General features: G+C 56.4%; 1 protein-coding gene across 4 annotated transcripts in view; it reads left to right on the top strand.

The window, feature by feature from the left end:
* Nucleotides 1–16,495, top strand: part of RASA3 (RAS p21 protein activator 3) — a 113,367-nt gene that overhangs the window by 36,118 nt on the left and 60,754 nt on the right. The window contains exons 1-2 of one of the 4 annotated variants that reach the window (XM_044250172.1): nucleotides 6,061–6,079; nucleotides 6,264–6,381. The exons of 1 other annotated variant lie outside the window; for it this stretch is intronic. In XM_044250172.1, coding sequence (XP_044106107.1) covers nucleotides 6,305–6,381 — 77 coding nt within the window. In that variant the 5' untranslated portion in view covers nucleotides 6,061–6,079; nucleotides 6,264–6,304. Of the gene's footprint in view, nucleotides 1–6,060; nucleotides 6,080–6,263; nucleotides 6,382–16,495 lie in introns of those variants that run through there. 2 more of the 4 variants (XM_044250171.1, XM_044250174.1) reach the window with 2 other exon arrangements.

Raw genomic sequence — 16,495 nt, 5'->3', positions numbered from 1 at the left:
GCTCTCCCTCCAGCAGTGGCCTCAGGGCTCTGACTTCTTGGCTCAGAGCAAGTTCTTATTCCAGGGACCAAGTGGACTCCACGAGGCTCTGTCCTTGCCCAGTCACTGCTGGAGAGCCCAGACCCCGGGGATGGGGTGGGGCTCCCTGGGCTCACATCTTGGGGGCGGGAAGGTGGAGTCTCTCTTTGGGTTTTGGCGGGTCTTTGAAAGCTGAAATGCATAATCAGCACTCCGAAACCCCCACCCGGCTGGTCATTTGATTGTCGTATGTACTGGTCTGTTGAGTTGCGCGAACATTTGTCGGGTGCTCGCTCCTTGCCAGGCTAGTGTGCTGTTTCAGATGCTGGAGGCAGAGAAAGAAAGGAGACCCAGTCATGTCGTGGGATGCACCGGGAGGAGGGAGGAGACAAGCGAGCAGGCCTTGTGGCTGGAGGCTGTGGGTCTGAGGGCGGAGGCCTGGCTGAGGATCTCAGCGGTGTCCCAGTCCCAGGACCGGGGGCTGGCTCTGCTGTCATCCTTGGGCGTCTTACCAGGCTTCTTCCATGGACGTGGGCCATCCGGTATCTCCGGGAGCCATGAGAGGGGGTTAGGGTGACGATGCTGGTCCGAGTCCACAGTCGGCGGGGCTCTAGCCTGGAACTGGGCGGGGGGCACAGAGGGTGGAGCGCCCCCCCCCCATGCAGAGACTCTTCCCAGGGTCCGCAATTTGTGCCCTGCTGCTCGTGGTCACCGCACGGGGCATCGCCCCCTCTTACAGAGCGAACACGGACGCGTGCCCAACCCCTCTCTTGCGGTCTCCTGTGTGAGGCGAGCAGAGGGCTGCTCCAGGACAGTGTCCCCCCTCCCCGCCAAGGAAATTCCGAGAAGCGCGCCCGCTGCCATCTTTCCATTCCTGCCTTAGCTCCCGGGGAGCTCCGAGTTCAATGGATCACGGAGTCGCACGTGTTGGGGCTGGATAGATACAATTTTCTTTCCTTTCATTTATTTTGAACTTCTAATTTCCATGTGAACAGCCTTATCTTTCTTAAGATTTTATTTGGGGCGGGGTGTGCAAGAAGCAGCAGAGAGAGAGAATCCTCTGGCGGGCTCCCTGCTGAGCACGGAGCTCGACCCCGGGGCTGGATCCCCTGACCCCGCGTTCATGACCTGAGCCGAAACCAGGAGTCAGGCGCTTAACCGACTGAGCCACTAGGTGCCTTGAGAACAGCCTTATTTTATGCTTGTCTCTGACCTGCCCCGACGACCTCTGGGCGGAAATCGGCCTGTGTACGGAGCAGCCCTTCCCAGGTCGTGATCCCCCGAGGCAGAGGGAGCAGGTGTGCTGGGGCGACCGAGCAGCTCAGGGTGGAGTTCTCCGGCCGAATCCGTGCCGAATCCGTGCCGTAGGGGCGGCTGCTCGTAACTCAATTTAGAAACCCAGTCTCGTCTGTTCTTTTTTTTTTGTTTTTTTTTTTTTAAAGATTTTATTTATTTATTTGACAGAGAGAAATCACAAGTAGATGGAGAGGCAGGCAGAGAGAGAGGGAAGCAGGCTCCCTGCTGAGCAGAGAGCCCGATGCGGGACTCGATCCCAGGACCCTGAGATCATGACCTGAGCCGAAGGCAGCGGCTTAACCCACAGAGCCACCCAGGCGCCCCAGTCTCGTCTGTTTTTGTGGAGTTTTATTCTCTTTACTATGAAGTGGTAAACTAGCAAGGTATTAAAAAATGTACACAAAAATGTACATTCAGGGAGAGAATATTCAGGCGTGGAGTCGATCTTTTGGGGGACGTAGACTCTTCTGTTGTTACAGTAAGCCACCTGGCCACCAGAATCTGTGGGCCCATGGAGGTATTCTGAGCCAGAGTGACCCAAGGCCTGCCTGCATTCTCCCACAGTGTTCCCCTTCCAGAGCAGAGGCCACCGGGCTGCGGAGGGTCGGCCGGTGCCGTGTGGGTGTGGTCGGTCTGAGTGCGGAGCCCCCGAGGCTCACAGCCAGAAGGAAGGGGCTGTGTCCGGAGAGCCGGCTGTCCGCACGCTTCCCTGCGAGGCTCTTTCCCTCCTTCCTCCATCCTGCTTTTCCTGGGGATGCGGAGGGCATGGCCGCCTCTGCTGGGTGCCGGAGGGCAGCCAACCACCTCCAGCCCCTCGGGGGTGACACAGCTGAGTGCGGTCACCAGCATCACTCCTCAGGTGCTGGTCTCTGTAACCTCCGGCACCCCCTTCCAGGTATGGACGGCCTTGTTCCTTGGCCCCCTCGAGGCCCTCCGGACGGGACAGAGGCTTCTTTATCAGGCTGGCCCCCCGTCCCCTGGCCTGGCAGTGAGGTGTGGACGTCCACACAGGGTCTTCCCTCCCTCCGGTGGAGCACGAGGCCCCGGGTGTGAGGGTTTGGTTTTCCTGGCACGAGAAGATGTGGTGGCTCGGGAGCGATGACACTTTCAGATTTCAGATCACAGCCTCTGTCCCCCTTACCCAGGGCCTGCTTCCCGGATATAGGAGCCAGAGTCTGCTCATTCAGGGTCTTTACTGCTGTCCACGGCTGCCTTCGGCTTGTGTTAATAGGTTGGCCGTTTGATGGGGCTCTCTGCTCAGCGGGGGCCCTGCTTCCCTCTCTCTCTCTCTGCCTGCCTCTCTGTCTACTTGTGATCTCTGTCTGTCAAATAAACAAAATCTTTAAAAAAAAAAATAGGTTGGCCGTTTGGAGGTGGAAGCAGGTTCCTCCATCGGATCTGGTTGGCGCACAGCGTCCGTTCCAGACACAGGCAGTGGGAGAAGGACTCGTGGAAAATGACCCTGGTTGGGTTCTTAGAATGAAACCAAGGTTTATTTTTCTTTGATGTGGTGGTCGCTTATTCATCCATTCATTCAGCAGATAGATCAGCACCTGCTGTATACCAGGACAGCTTTGCTTTCCTACGAGAACGTCTCCACGTGCTGGGAAGAGGGACGTGTTTCTCGTCAGGGACAGAAAGGCCTCATTACATGCAGCCAGGCAGGGAGATGGCCTCTAGCCACTGGGCTAAGCAGTCAGCGTGGAAGGAGTGGTCATCTGTTCTGCAGGTGGTCTACAGGCGAGCTGAGACGCCCACCCCCATTCTGCGGCAGGGCTCCAAGCAGACTCGGGGAAACGCCTCATTCTCAGCCTGTTCCGCCCAGAGAGGTCCCCAACAGTAAGGATCTGGGGCAGGATGTGGCTGCGGGTGCTGCCTGCTCTCCCTGCCCTCCCGGTCCGGGCAGCTCATCCGTGTCGGTTCCGGTCGGCCCGCTGCTCTCTATGGCACTGTCCTCACAGCCCCCCCGCCTGGGGCCCCGAGACGGCGGAATGCGGCTCCGTCTGTGCTCACACCGGCATTTCCGTGGTGTCAGGTGTCTCTCTTTCTCTTTTTTTAAAGATTTTATTTATTATTTGACAGAGACCACAAGTAGGCAGAGAGGCAGAGAGAGAGGAGGAAGCAGGCTCCCTGCTGAGCAGAGAGCCCGATGCGGGGCTCGGTCCCAGGACCCAGAGACTGTGACCTGAGTCCAAGGCAGCCGGTTAACCGACTGAGCCACCCAGGCGCCCCGGGAGTCTCTGGTTCAGGCACATCTTTCCCTTTTCTCTTCAGGGGACCCACCTGGTGGAATGTCAGCGACTGTTGCTTGGTTCTGAGGTTCTCTGGAGAATAAACAGGAAGAAAATCTCAGTTCCGTATTTTCCCCCAGCGATCATCTCCCATGAGACTTTCGAATAAGTTTCTTTTCTCCTTTTAAGAAACACAGGAACTTGCAGCTAAATATCTCATTTGCTGTAAAACAACAACAGCAACAACAACACCAAAACAAACTCTAAAGGGAAGCATGGTGAGTCCTGATTCTCACCATCGAGATGTCAGCCGGGAAGTTCTCAACGTCAGGCTGGTTTTAAGTTTCAAGGTTTGCGAGCGCTGCACAGGTGATCTCCAAACCAGAACCAGAAGACAGAAAGCATCTGTTTGGGGCCTGGCGTGTGTGAGGGGACGGCCTCGTCGGGCAGCGCAGCAGAGGGGGCCCGGCTCTGCTGCCCTTGCCCCTCGCTCTGGAGAGGCCCGTGGGCCACGTACTCTTTGGCCCCTGTGGAATGTGGCCGCACCCCTGCGTGCGTGTGCACAGGACCTTTCCCACGTGCCGGGTTTGGCTCAGATTCACGTGCCTCTCACCAGCTCGGCCGTGTCTCCGTGGGCCTGGCTCACGCGCACGTGGTGTGTTCTGGAGTGTGGTAACTCGGCGGCTCTACCGGAGAACATTCGTTGTTTTTCTCTTTCTTCACTCGCCAAGAGCCATTGGTGATTCCCAAAAGGAAAATCTCTGCAATCTTTTGAAGTAAAAGCTTCCTGGAGCTGGAGGAGCTGTGGAGAGCTCGTGTGTTCTCGTGCTCCTCCCATGGAGGAAACTGAGGCCCAGAAAATCGGGTCTCCTGTCCTGCTGTGTGCAGGAAAGGACCATGTGCGCTGACTCCACTGCTGCTTTTTGGAACCCTGGAGGAACACGCTCATCAGAAATAAGGTGCACTGGCCCGAAAACCCCACCCCGCTGTGTGGGCGTCTGTAGAGACATTAACTGAAAAGTCCAGAAGCTTCCAACAAGCCGAGCTCGTCTCAGTCCTCCTGGAGGCTCAGGCGGGCCCATTTGCAAACTGGCATCTTCTAAACGTGCTGGTTCCCCCCAGAGAGTCAGAATGTCTGTTCCGTTGGGAGTTGTGCGGGCAAGGGTGCACCCGGGGCCTCTGGTGCTGAGTTCTGAGGAGCTGGTGCTCTGGTTCGGGTCGGTGTCTGTTGCTTTCTTCAGTTTCGGCAAGAGTGAGGCAGTTTGGCCCTTTGTGGAGCCGCCAGTGTTCGCGCTGTGCCTGGGTGCTGGAGCTGCCCTGCCGTCCGAGGCGGGGTCGGGGGCCTGCGGGCGCCCCAGGAGATGGGACGCAGCGGAGGCCTCTGAGACGCGAGGGGTGGCCCGAGGCTTTTCCTCCGCAGAGGAGACATCGTCTCTGCCTGGGTGTCCGTGTCACAAGCTGCCCGTGGACAGCGCTGTCGACCCTGTTCGCACGTGTGAGTCTCCAGGAGAGGACGCAGACTGCGGTGCTGTCGGCGATTGTGCACAGACCCCGGGGCCCCCAAGGAGCCGGGGATCCGCGGTGTGTTCTGCAGGGCCTGCTGCTGCCCGAGGCGCTCTCCTTCCGTGTGGAGCAGGGGCCATGGGAGGGGGACACTAGTCTCCCCACGGGACTTACTTCTAACTGGCAAGTCACTTTGTGTTTTAAACAGCTGGAGGGGCGCCCGGTGGCGCCATTGGTGAAGTGTCTGCCTTTGGCTCGGGTCATGATCTCAGGGTCACGGGATCGAGCCCCGGAGTGGGGCTCCCTGCTCAGCGGGGAGCCTGCTTCTCCCCTTCCCCTGCCCCACCCCTGCTTGTGTGCTCACTCACTGTCTTTGTCTCAAATAAAGAAATAAAATCTTTTAAAAAATAAACAGCTGGAGTCCATGCTTTTTTTTTCTTTTTTCTTTAAAAAGGGTCCTTCTCCTTAATTATTGCCCCAGCTTTGACCTGGTACTGACAAATCAAATTCAGAGTAACAAAGCGAGCCGGGATTTGAATGGATCAGTAGAATGGGGTCCATCCGTACAATGAAATATTTAGCCTTGATGAGGAAGGAAATCCTGGCACTTGCTACAACACTCATGAACCTTGAGGGCATTTTGCTGGGTGAAAGCAGGCAGTCACAGAAGGACAAGTACTGATCACTTCTGTGAGTTACCTCGAGTAGCCAGCTTCACACAAAGTGGAAGGGTGGGTGCTGGGGGAGGGGACGGGGTTGTGTTGCGTGGGTGCAGAGTTTCAGTTCTGCAATATGAAAAAGTTAGAGATTGGTTGCCCAGTAGTATAAATATACTTTATCGAGCTCTGCACTCAAAGTGGTTAAGATGATACATTTTAAGTTATATGTATCTTACCATAATTTACACATTAAAAAAAATTTAGGGGGCTAGTATGAATAAAGTCCTGATTCATAGGCTAATGGATTCCTACTTTGATCAGTTTGTTTTGGAGGTTACGTGGCTGTTACCTCGCATTCTAACACCACACGTGGTATGCTTTCTGATATTTTGATTGTGGCAGCAAGAAAGACCTATAAAGAGCTAATGAGTGTATAAAAGGGACAGCAGGTGCATTGCTGTGAAATAAGTGCATTACGTGGAAAAGTGCCTGTGATTGGCAAGGGAACACGGTAACTGCACGCTAAGTCGATGGTATATTTACATTTGCTTTTTAGGTGAAGCCAAAAATCTTCCCACTTACCCGGGGCCAAACAAGATGCGGGATTGCTACTGCACTGTGAACCTGGACCGGGAGGAGGTTTTCAGGACCAAGATTGTGGAGAAGTCGCTCTGGTAATGTCTGCTGTTTGCTTTCCTCCGTCCGCTTCCTCTGTGTGGCAGATGCCTGGAACGCAGGTGCCATTGGCCGCCGTCCACACTGCCCGGCGTGCGTGAGGCACTGGAATGTTCTGTGAGCTCCCGTCTGCCGGGGCCGCTGGGCTGCCGTCTTGGTGGCGGTCCCCAAATGCTTGTGCTGGCCTGGGCTGAGCAGCCTGCAGCTGCAGGGGAGCGGTCACCCACTGTAGGGGCGTGTGTGGGCACCTCCGGTCAGAGATGGGCTGAAGGTCAAGGTGTGCACCGGACATAGCAGTGGACAGGCATTTTGACAGGTGAACATTTGGGAAGCTTTTTATTTTTTATTTTAACCACCTTCCTTTAAACTTTCCCAGAGAGACAAATCAGATGGGCGTGGAAGTGATGCCCACTGAGGAAGGGGGGCCTGGACAGCACTCGCTGAGAGCGCTAGAGAAGGTCGGTTGGAAGGAGCAGCATCTAGTAGGTCCTCAGGTCCTTGGAGAGTTTGCCGTATGATGAACACATCCGCGCCCCGGAGGGTCAGCTGTTAAGGGCCACTCACCACCGGAGGGCTTGTCGAGACAGCTGTCTGCCCAGACATCTCTGACAGTCTCCCCGTGATGCCACCCCTGGACCACACCCCGGGGACAGGAGGGCTCCCTAAAAGTCACAGCAGTTTAAATGGAGGTTGGGGAGAGAGAACCCAGAAGCGTGGGTGTTAGCAGGGGCGGGCCTCGTGGCTTGCAGCCAGCACAGCTAGTGGGGGTCCTGAGCAAGTCACTTGTCACCAAGTGGCTGGTGGAGTGGAGCAGGGTCCTTCAGGAAGCCCGCGTTTACAAGTGTGGGTAGTGTGGACCCACGCACACAGCTGTTTTTGGTTTGAGAGCAGCTTTCGCAGAACAAGTGTATCCTTCATACTGTTCTCTCTGAGAGGGTACAAGCCGCACGTTCTGACCGGACTTAGTTTTTACAGACCTGTTAGGGATTTCCTGCTCCTTCCATTCTCCATCTGCACAGGACCCCCCAGCACTGGGAGGCACCCCTGAGGCCAAGTGGCCACAGCGTGTGGGCCGGGCAGGCTCGAGTCTCTGGAATCATTCGTTGTAGGAAAACAGAACTGAGTCGTCTGTCAGGAGTCGCACCTGGCTTTGGGGCTGGTGATGGAGGTGAGGCCAGGGCTCACGATGTCACTGTAACCTTCTGGGTTATGTCCACGGTCCTGATGCCGGGTGAACCCTCTCTGTGTTTGCACAGTTGGCACTGATGCCCGGAGGTCCTATACCTGGAAAGTCACTGTGGTCTCAGGGAAGCTGGGCCCTCCCCAGACCTGCTGAGCCCAGAGCTCTAGCCCAGACTCTCGTCTGCTTGGGAACCTCTGTTTTAGGCAAGGCTGGGAGTGGGGGTCCTGATCTTCAAAACATTTTAGACAAGTTTAGAAATGGAAACTGTGGTTCCTGGATTTGGTGATACTAGGAAATGTGCTTCTGGAGCAGGAAGGGGAAGCTCGGAGCTAAATCAGGATAACGATGTGGTCACACTGTCCGTTCAGAAAATCAGCCATCTGAGAAACAGCCAGAATCAGGTGGGAGCCCCCAAACTGCTGTCGCAAGGAGCCAGTTACCTATAGTCAGTGCCCTGAGGTAATGGTCTGACTTGGAAAATTCATGCTCTCCTTATGGACAGTTTTAATGAGCTTGGCTATTTTTGTTTATTTATTTATTAGCTCAGTGAATTTTTTTATTTATGTATTAAAGATTTATGCCTTTGAGAGAGAGAGTGCGCAGGCATACATGCGCGTGAGGGAGGGAGGGGCCGAGGGAGAGAATCTGGAGCAGGTTCCTGGCGAGCAGGAGCCTGATGTGATTCCAGGACCCCAAGATCATGACCTCAGCTGAAACCAAGAGTCGGATGTTAACTGACTGAGCCACCACGTGCCCCTCAGTGAAAATTTATTGAGTGCTTCTCTAATGCACTGACAAGGAGAGGGTGCTCTAAACAGAAAGTTAAAAGTGACAGCAAAGAAAGTAACACAAAATAATTCCAGGAACTTAAAAAATATGGGTGCATTTCACCATTTAGTATTGAGGCAAAAACTGTATTCACACTGGTAGACCTTGTGGGCGGGTAGCCCCAGAGCTCTACTGTATAATGTCTGGGCAAAAAGGCGAAGAAACTCACCCTATAAAAGAAGTTAGCAAGGTAAAGTGCTGCCTCCATTTTCTGCCAAGTATTTGAAATAAAAAATTAGCTCTCTTGTGAGTGTGCACGCCTGAATCCAGAAGCCTCAGTCAATGCACGGGCATTGCCGTAGTCCTGGATAGTTGTAACGTCCTCAGAGGTGACGAAATGCCAGTCAAAGCAAATCCAGACGTACCCTTCAGTCCAGGCCTCGAAGAATCTTCCTCTGTGATCTCTGAGGAGAAAGTACAGAAGAACACAAGGAGGTGAAGTGTTGGTGCATTTGCCAAGAAAAACAACAGAATCAGACCTGAAGGGTTTGCAGAAGGTCTGCCGACAAGATTTAATGACTTTGAAGTAATAAGTAAGACAAGGTTGCAGACATGACTGGGATGAGGAATGATAAAGAATGATGAACCCAGTTTCCGAAAGAACCAAATAGAATTCCCGGAAATGAAGGACGCAAGAACTTGAATGAAAACATCACTGGCTGAGTAAACGGCTGGATGGGGTTCGCTGGAGGGAGAAGGGGTGAATGGAAGGCTCCAGACACACCCAGACACACAAGGAAATGGGAAGGACGAGGGGGTTAGGGACAGAGCAGAAGAATGTCCAGACGTGTCTCACGAGGACTCGGAGGCGAGCGGGAAGAAGCCCGTGCCCGAGGGTAGCTGGAGGCGACACGTGAAGATGCGGCTCCAGGAGCCGTGGCTGGAGGCCGGAAGCGGAAGGCCCGTCCGCGGGCTCTGCCGGCTTTGAGGCAGGGAGGAAGGCCGAGGCTCCGACGGCAGCTGCCAGCGCGAAGGAAGCGGGTGCACTGGGGGCCAGGCCGGCCCTGCCCACGGCCCCCAGGGTGGGCAGCGCTCGGTCATCACCTCCGAGGAGTCTTCCCTCTCTCCAGCTTGTGCCTGCGGGCCTCAGCGTCTCCTCCCAGATCGGCTGCTGCATTTGGGAAAGTCCCTGCGGGAAGGAAGAGCCTCCATCTGGTCTCTGAACTCAAAAGAGCCAGAGGGCGTGGCGGCCTGTCCGGGTCTCGGGGGCAGGGTCAGTCCCCAGCTCAGCTGCTGCCCAGCACCGTCTTTGGACTCAGACAGACGTATAGACGGAACGTGTCGGAGAGACTCCCTCCCTTCTCAGCGGAAAGCCGTCCCGGGGCCCCTGGGGGGGACCGTGCTGCTCAGGTGTCCCCAGCACTCGCGTGAGGCCGTCCCTCACGAGTAACTCCGCCGTGGGTAACTTAGGGAAAGGCCCGAGTTTGTCCTTTGCTTTCCTTCGGCTGTGGGAGAGGTGCTGGGGAGGCTCGGCCGCAGACCTTCTTGGAAGGGCTCGTGGGGTCTGGCACTGGGGAGCCCTAGTCCTTTCCTCCCGGCCTTGTCCATTCTCCAGAAAAGCGATTTGGGGCAAAGTTTCTGTCTTACTAGGAAAATACTTTCCTGACGTTGAGCGTGAACCTTGTTCACATGTAACTTCTGTGGCTGTAACCGTGTTCTCCCTTCAGTGGCCACTCGTGGTTGGTTGGCTTCACCTCAGGCTCCAGGATGTTGGGCTGTCACATCGGGGTTCACAGGCAGCTGCCGCCCCAGACAGCACGGCACACGTGCGGAGAGCACCTGATGACCCACCCGGAGAGTTGCCTCCTGCTTCCCAGACAGGGCTAGGGACGGTCCCATCACGGGGGAAATCACCACTTTCTCCAGTGAAAGAAGCATATTCCTGTTACGTGAACAAAACAAATTAAAAACAAGACCTCTTCAATGCTGGGCCGTTCATTCGCAAGAATATTCCCCAAAGTACTCTATATTCATTTCCTTTTGTCAACATGTGTGTTTATTTCAGGGATGGCATTGCCTCCCTTTTCCCACAAAATGCCTACAAAGTGTGGGCACAGCTCCTGGCCCGAAGAGGAGCTGCCCCAAACTTCCTGATCTGACCCGCACCTTCCCCAGTGGCCACTGTGACGGGGCTGGGGTGCTGATCCTCTCCCCAGGGCCACTCCGAGACCCCCGCCCACAGGTGGTCTCCGTCTGCCTCCTCTCACCTGGTTTCTGTTGTGGGGAAGGGGCCACCCCCTGGCGCTGGCCTGGCTTCCCACAGAAGTTTCTCACCTTCCAGTGGGAACGGTGGCCGCTCGGCCCAGAGTGTGCTGGTGTCTGATGACTGCTAATGGAGGGTCACAAAGTTGTGTTCGCAGTAAGAGTCCCTCTTGTTCTGAAAACTGGGATTGTTCCAGAATGGTCTGGAATATGTGGACATAAATGTCAATGTGGTTATTTTCGGGCGGGTAGTGGGATTATGGGGGATGTTTTTGTTTTTGCTTTTTTACATAAGATTAGAAGTTAGACAGTAAAATAACCACTTTCTGGAGCAAAGTGAGGAGGAGCTGGCCCATCACCGTGTTTGTCTACACGGCGTAATTATAGCCCCTCACATCCTGTCGTTCCTGCTGAGAAAGTTCCCAAAGGAGAGGTCGTTCCCAGGAAGGACGGGTGCGTGCTTCCAAACTGGAATTGGAGAGCGTGTGGGTCTGTGACGGGTCAGCCCCCATCTGCTCCTGGAAAATGCCCGTCACTCAGAACGCAGCGCTGCTGTGTGCCAGACCCGCCTCCTGCCCAGGGGACCCTGCAGCTCCCGTCCTGGGGGAGACCCGCAGCCTGGGTTAGACTCCGAAAGGGACGGCGAGGAGTCTGTGGTTCAGGACGACAGACTCCATCTTCTTGGAGGTTTTCAGTGAAACCCGAGTTGTGGATGAGCAAATGCCGATTTTGGTTTAGGAGGCTGTACGTCTAACGGTTTCTCCTAATACTTACTTTTATCTCTAATTTCTCCAGTTTAAAAAAAGTTTTTGGGACATAAATTCAAGCTTTTGGCTCAGATAGTCCTTGTCAGCTGGAGTCGGTAAATTCATGCCCCCGCTGTTCTGGGGTGCTCCCAGAGGAATCCCCAGTTTGGGTCCTGGTGCCTGGGGAAGACTGTGAGCCTCTCTAAGAACATTTCCTGCCTGGGGGCATCTGGGGGCTCAGTGGGGTAAGCCTCTGTAGTCATGGTCTCAGGGTCCTGGGATGGAGCCCTGCATCCGACTCTCTGCTCAGCGGGGAGCCTGCTTCCTCCTCCCTCTCTGCCTGCCTCTCTGCCTGCTTGTGATCTCTCTGTCAAATAAATAAACAAAATCTTTAAAAAAAAAAAAGGAAAGAGAAAAAAGAACATTTCCTGCTTGGTCCAGTGCCTGCTGGTGCTAACCTGGGGCCCTCTGGCCCTGCCTGCCAAGCCACCACCCTCGAATGCCCTCTGTCTCTGTGATGTGCAGCAGCCGCCACTGAACCTTGGGGGTTTATGCCCACGTCTCTGCCCGGAGCCCCACGAGTGCGGCGACTGGCCCGGTGGCTCTTCTGTCCGGCACTGGGACAGACACTGGGATCTGACCTCAGACTCTCTCCTTCCTGCGGAGGCTTAGCTACATCCCTCCTGTCTCTGCTGCAAACGTGCAGCGTGCCACACGACACGACCCATGTCCTTTGTGGGATCAGAGCAGCTTTCTGTCCAGGAGCTGCCCGTCCCCAGGGTGACCTGAGTCGGGGTTGGGGCTCCCACAGAGGCTCAGCATCCTTCTTCCCAAGGAGACGCAGCGTCTGATCGGAAGGGAGAGCTCTGTGGGGAAGGCTCGCGGGTGCCAGGGAGCCAGGCCACGCAGGGATTTAAAGGAGGTCTGGAGGAAGTGAGGAGAAACCCAGAGGTTTCCCGCTGCCTGAGGGCCTGTGGGGATGACTGGCAGCGGAGGCTTGTGCCTCCGAGGCTCCTTTCTGGCTCTGTGTGTCCCAGGCCTCCCTGCCGCCCATGCCTGCTGCAGAGGGAGACACGGACGCTTCCGGCTCAGCGGCCCTGTGGGCCCGGCCAGCCCTTGACTCCGTGGCATTTCTCATTCATCTCCTGCAGACAGTTGAACAGTATTTGGTTTAATGAAAGTTTAATCCAGCTTTTGGTTCACAGCGTACAAGGCACATTTCATTAGCTGAGCTCTGAGCTGCTTGGAGATGGGCTGTTGCCGTTTTTGGAAGACCCGCCCTGCCGGCCAGGCATCCGGGCCGTGTCGGGCTGTGGGGTGGGCCCTGATCTCCCTCTGGGAGCCTGGACGCTCGGCCCCCAGGGGGGCCTTCTCTGTGGCGTCGGCCTCTGTCAGAACGGCCCTCTCACAGAGAGGCTCGGAGTGGGGTTCCTATTCTTGGGCTGCCTTTCCATCTACCCCAAATCGGGAGCCGCCCAGGCAGCCCCGCCCCTCCGCTCCCTGCCCAGATGTTGGGAAATGGACTCCGGCGTTTGCGACAGAGCCTGAGCCCAGAGAAGACCAGGCGTGCAGCTGTTTTCTCCTGAGCAGACAGTGTGGCCGCAGGGCCGGCCGCCCCGGTGGGGGTGGGGCGCTGCCCGCCTCAGCAGATGCTGGGAAATGACTCATGGAGACTCGGCGGTTTCTGCGCGGGTCCCAGGGGAGGCCCTGTCTGAGCCCCGGGCGGCACATCTGGGCTCTGGGAGGAGTGGGAGGAAGGCAGGAGGTTGGCCTGTCGGAGCTTCTAGATAGACCCGCTCCGCGTTCGGCAGGGGGGGTTTTCTCCTCTCTCTGCGAGAGTTCGCTTGAGCTCCTCCCAGCAATCACCGAGGGAAAGAGCCTGCCACTCTGGCCGCCCTCCGAGGGCCTCCAAGCGGATGCTACCGCACGCATTAATCTTCTTCTGTCACACAGCAGTGTTTAAGGCAAGCCAAGTCCTGTGGGCTGCTTTTCTCTTTATTTGGAAGGAGGGTTCTGGAGCCCCGAGGCTGCGAGTGGGGCATGAGTCATGCATCTGACTGCTGCTGACCTCGGCTGGGGACAAAGCAGGGCCTGTGTGGAGAGAGACCCCGGGTTATGGCGCTAATGGGAAGGAAGGGGAGGCAGTGCCTGGGCCCCCTCTGAGTTCCCCAGAAAGGAGACATTGTCTGGCCCAGCACATGGAGAGGGGCAGGGATGGGAGAGTGCCTTGGTTTCCCTCCTCTCTGGGAACACGCTTCCGACTCCACAGCCGCGAAGAGACAAGCACGGACTTTCCTGTTGACCCGGGACGGGGGTGGGGCTGACCGGATGACCGGGTCGGTGTGCCCTGGGGTGGGGGCCCTCAGCAGAGGGGTGCCCGCTGCGCTGAACCCCACGTCGGCCCTCCTGCCCCAGACAGATGTCACCGCCTCCCTGGGCAGCCTCAGCTCCCAAGTGCAGGGACATGGCTGCTCTGTGCTGGGACACATTTTGGAGAAGGCAGGACCGCACGCCAGTCCTTGCCCATCGATAACAGACGGCACCGGCAGCTTTGTGGTGTTTCCAGTTGAAAAGGTGTCTCTTATCTGCTCTGTCAGTTATCCGTCATCTAGTCTGAAACGCCACCTTGGGAGTTCTCAGTGGACGGCTACCCTGAACGCAAGAAGGGGTCGTGCCTAGAACACGGGCCAGAGCGCCGCCGTGAAAGCACACGTGCCCGACTCTGAGCTGCGCCGACGACTCAAATGTTGCCAACGAAGCAGGAGGTCGTTTTGCCATCACGTGAGCCAAGTTTGTAGATGCCGGTGGGCGTGTGGGCCGAATCTGTCCTCACGTTCCGGACGGTCGCACCGTGTCCCGCACCGGAGCCTTCCGGCGGCGAGCAGCCTTGAGCCAAGCACGTGCCTGTGGGTGCTGCTCTGTGACAGGTGGGCGGCCGTGCACTGGCCACTCTGCTCCGGGCACCGTCGGGGTCGGGACAGGAGAGTCCCGCAGATGCGCCCGCTCAGACCTCAGGCCTGTTGGCAACTGACGTTTAACGTATGTATTCGGAAAGTGATCTATGACATGATATTAAAGGAAAAAGTGAACGGTGTATGGGGATATGTAGTGGAACCCTACTTTTATTTTTTTAAAGATTTTATATATTTATTTGACAGACAGAGATCACAGGTAGACAGAGAGGCAGGCAGAGAGAGAGGAGGAAGCAGGCTCCCTGCTGAGCAGAGAGCCCGATGCGGGACTCGATCCCAGGACCCTGAGATCATGACCTGAGCCGAAGGCAGAGGCTTAACCCACTGAGCCACCCAGGCGCCCCGGGATCCTACTTTTATTGTAAAAATATCTGTTTCCATCTGTATCTACTTGTGTTCTATATTCATAGATCTTCAGAGAAAAAAGTCTAGCATATACCCTTTAATGTTAATTCTGGTTTTCACTTTCTGACGTCCTTATGTATTTTTAAAATTTTGGTTTTAAAAAAATGGCTTTATTGAGATCTGATTCACATACCTTGTAAGTAACTATGGCAGATATGTGATTCTGTGGCTTTCAGTACATTTGGAGCTGTAGCCGTCAGTTTTGGAGTATTTTCGTGACCCTTCACTACCCGTTTCCTGTGGCTCCAGCCACTTTCTCTCTACGTACTTGCCTTTTCGGGGGGAACGTGGAGTCGCACTGTGTGTGGCCTTTTGTGGCCTGTCTCCCTGAGCACCGTGGTTTCAGTGTTTATCCGTGACAGCAGGCGTCCGAGCTCCACGCTGTCCGGGTCGACGGACCCCACTTTGTTCATCTGCGCCGGCTCTGCCGACGGACAGGGGGGTTGCTGCCGCTTCTCGGCTGCTGTGAGCACGGCCGCCAGCTCGCAGGCCACAGTGTGTGTGGGGACGTGCGTCCCCCTGCTCTGGCCGTTTCAGGGAAGCGCTGCTGTTTCCGAGTGGCCGCACCGCTGTGCTCCTGCAGGCTCTGACTTCGCCACATCTCACACTTGTCACCCTTATTTCTAGTTACACGTTATCGGAAACATTCTTATTCCTGCATGTTCCTTTTTTTCAGCAAACAGTTGAGATCATGAAGGAGTAAGGCAGCATAGGGAGGTTCTAGGAACAGGCCCGTGAGTGTGATTAGGAGTCAGGGCACCCAGGGAAGCAGTGTCTTCCTGGGGCACCTCGCTAAGGGGGGCAGGGACGAGGTGTGGTCCGTGGGTGCGGGCGTCCGCAGTGGCCGCCTGCGAGGTCAGGCCCGTGCTGTGTCTGGGACTCCGTCGGCCCCTCCGGGCATGTGCTTGCTACCCAGGCTGCGCGTCCTGCTGCCACGACTCACATGTTACGTGACTCCCTGTGGTCTGGCTCTCTCCTCTGGGCTCGGGTGCCACCTTTGTGTCCTATGGCCTCTGGGGGCAGCCTTGCCCCGAGTGGCACGTCTGAGGATATGAGTTGGGGTTCTCTGTCTCTGAAGATAATCCGTGCGCGGCCCATGTGTAACACGGGATGATCTGGAGACTGCGGTGACCTCGCAGCTCATGTTGGTCGTGTGGCTGTGGAATTAAAGGAATTAAACCCCGGAGAGGCTTGTCTGGGGTGAGGCCCAGGGACCCGTGTTTTCTCAAACCCCATCCCAGTGGTTCTGCTTCGCAGCCCGAGCGAATTACGGTTGGCTCCGCGTGGAGAGTAGACGAGCAGAGCCCCATGCACGCGGATGGGGTCCCGGGAGGTGTGAGGAGAGAGCTCAGACAGAGGCACACGTGGCTTTCCCTGGAGGCGCGTATGGCCGGACAAATGTGTGGGTGTGTGGCCTCCGTGTGAGGCCTGCGAGGGCAGTGTTGGCGTCTGCACGATGACGGCTTGGTGGCATGGCACGCTGCACCCTCGGGCCCTCGGGACAGCAGGGTCCCCACCCGCCCCCGGCTCTGGTCTTGCTCAGTGATGAGTGGCACACACGCAGCCATCCGGTGTTTCCAGACGCAGTCCTGGGTCCAACACGCTCTGCTTTGCTGCACGGCAGCTCCCTAGTGGCTCAAATGCCTTCCCCTTTGCGGCTGCTTTCTTGGCTGTTGTCCGACTCACTGTGGCCTGGTCCTTCAGGACCCCAGGCCCCTGCCTGCCTCACGTGCTTCTGGATTATTCCCTCCGGCACCCCAAAGCCCTGGGCCCTCAG

This window comes from Neovison vison, chromosome 5 (genome assembly GCF_020171115.1).
Source record: "Neovison vison isolate M4711 chromosome 5, ASM_NN_V1, whole genome shotgun sequence".
NCBI classification, from domain to species: Eukaryota; Metazoa; Chordata; class Mammalia; order Carnivora; family Mustelidae; genus Neogale; species Neogale vison.
This window is presented reverse-complemented; position numbering and strand designations above follow the sequence as displayed.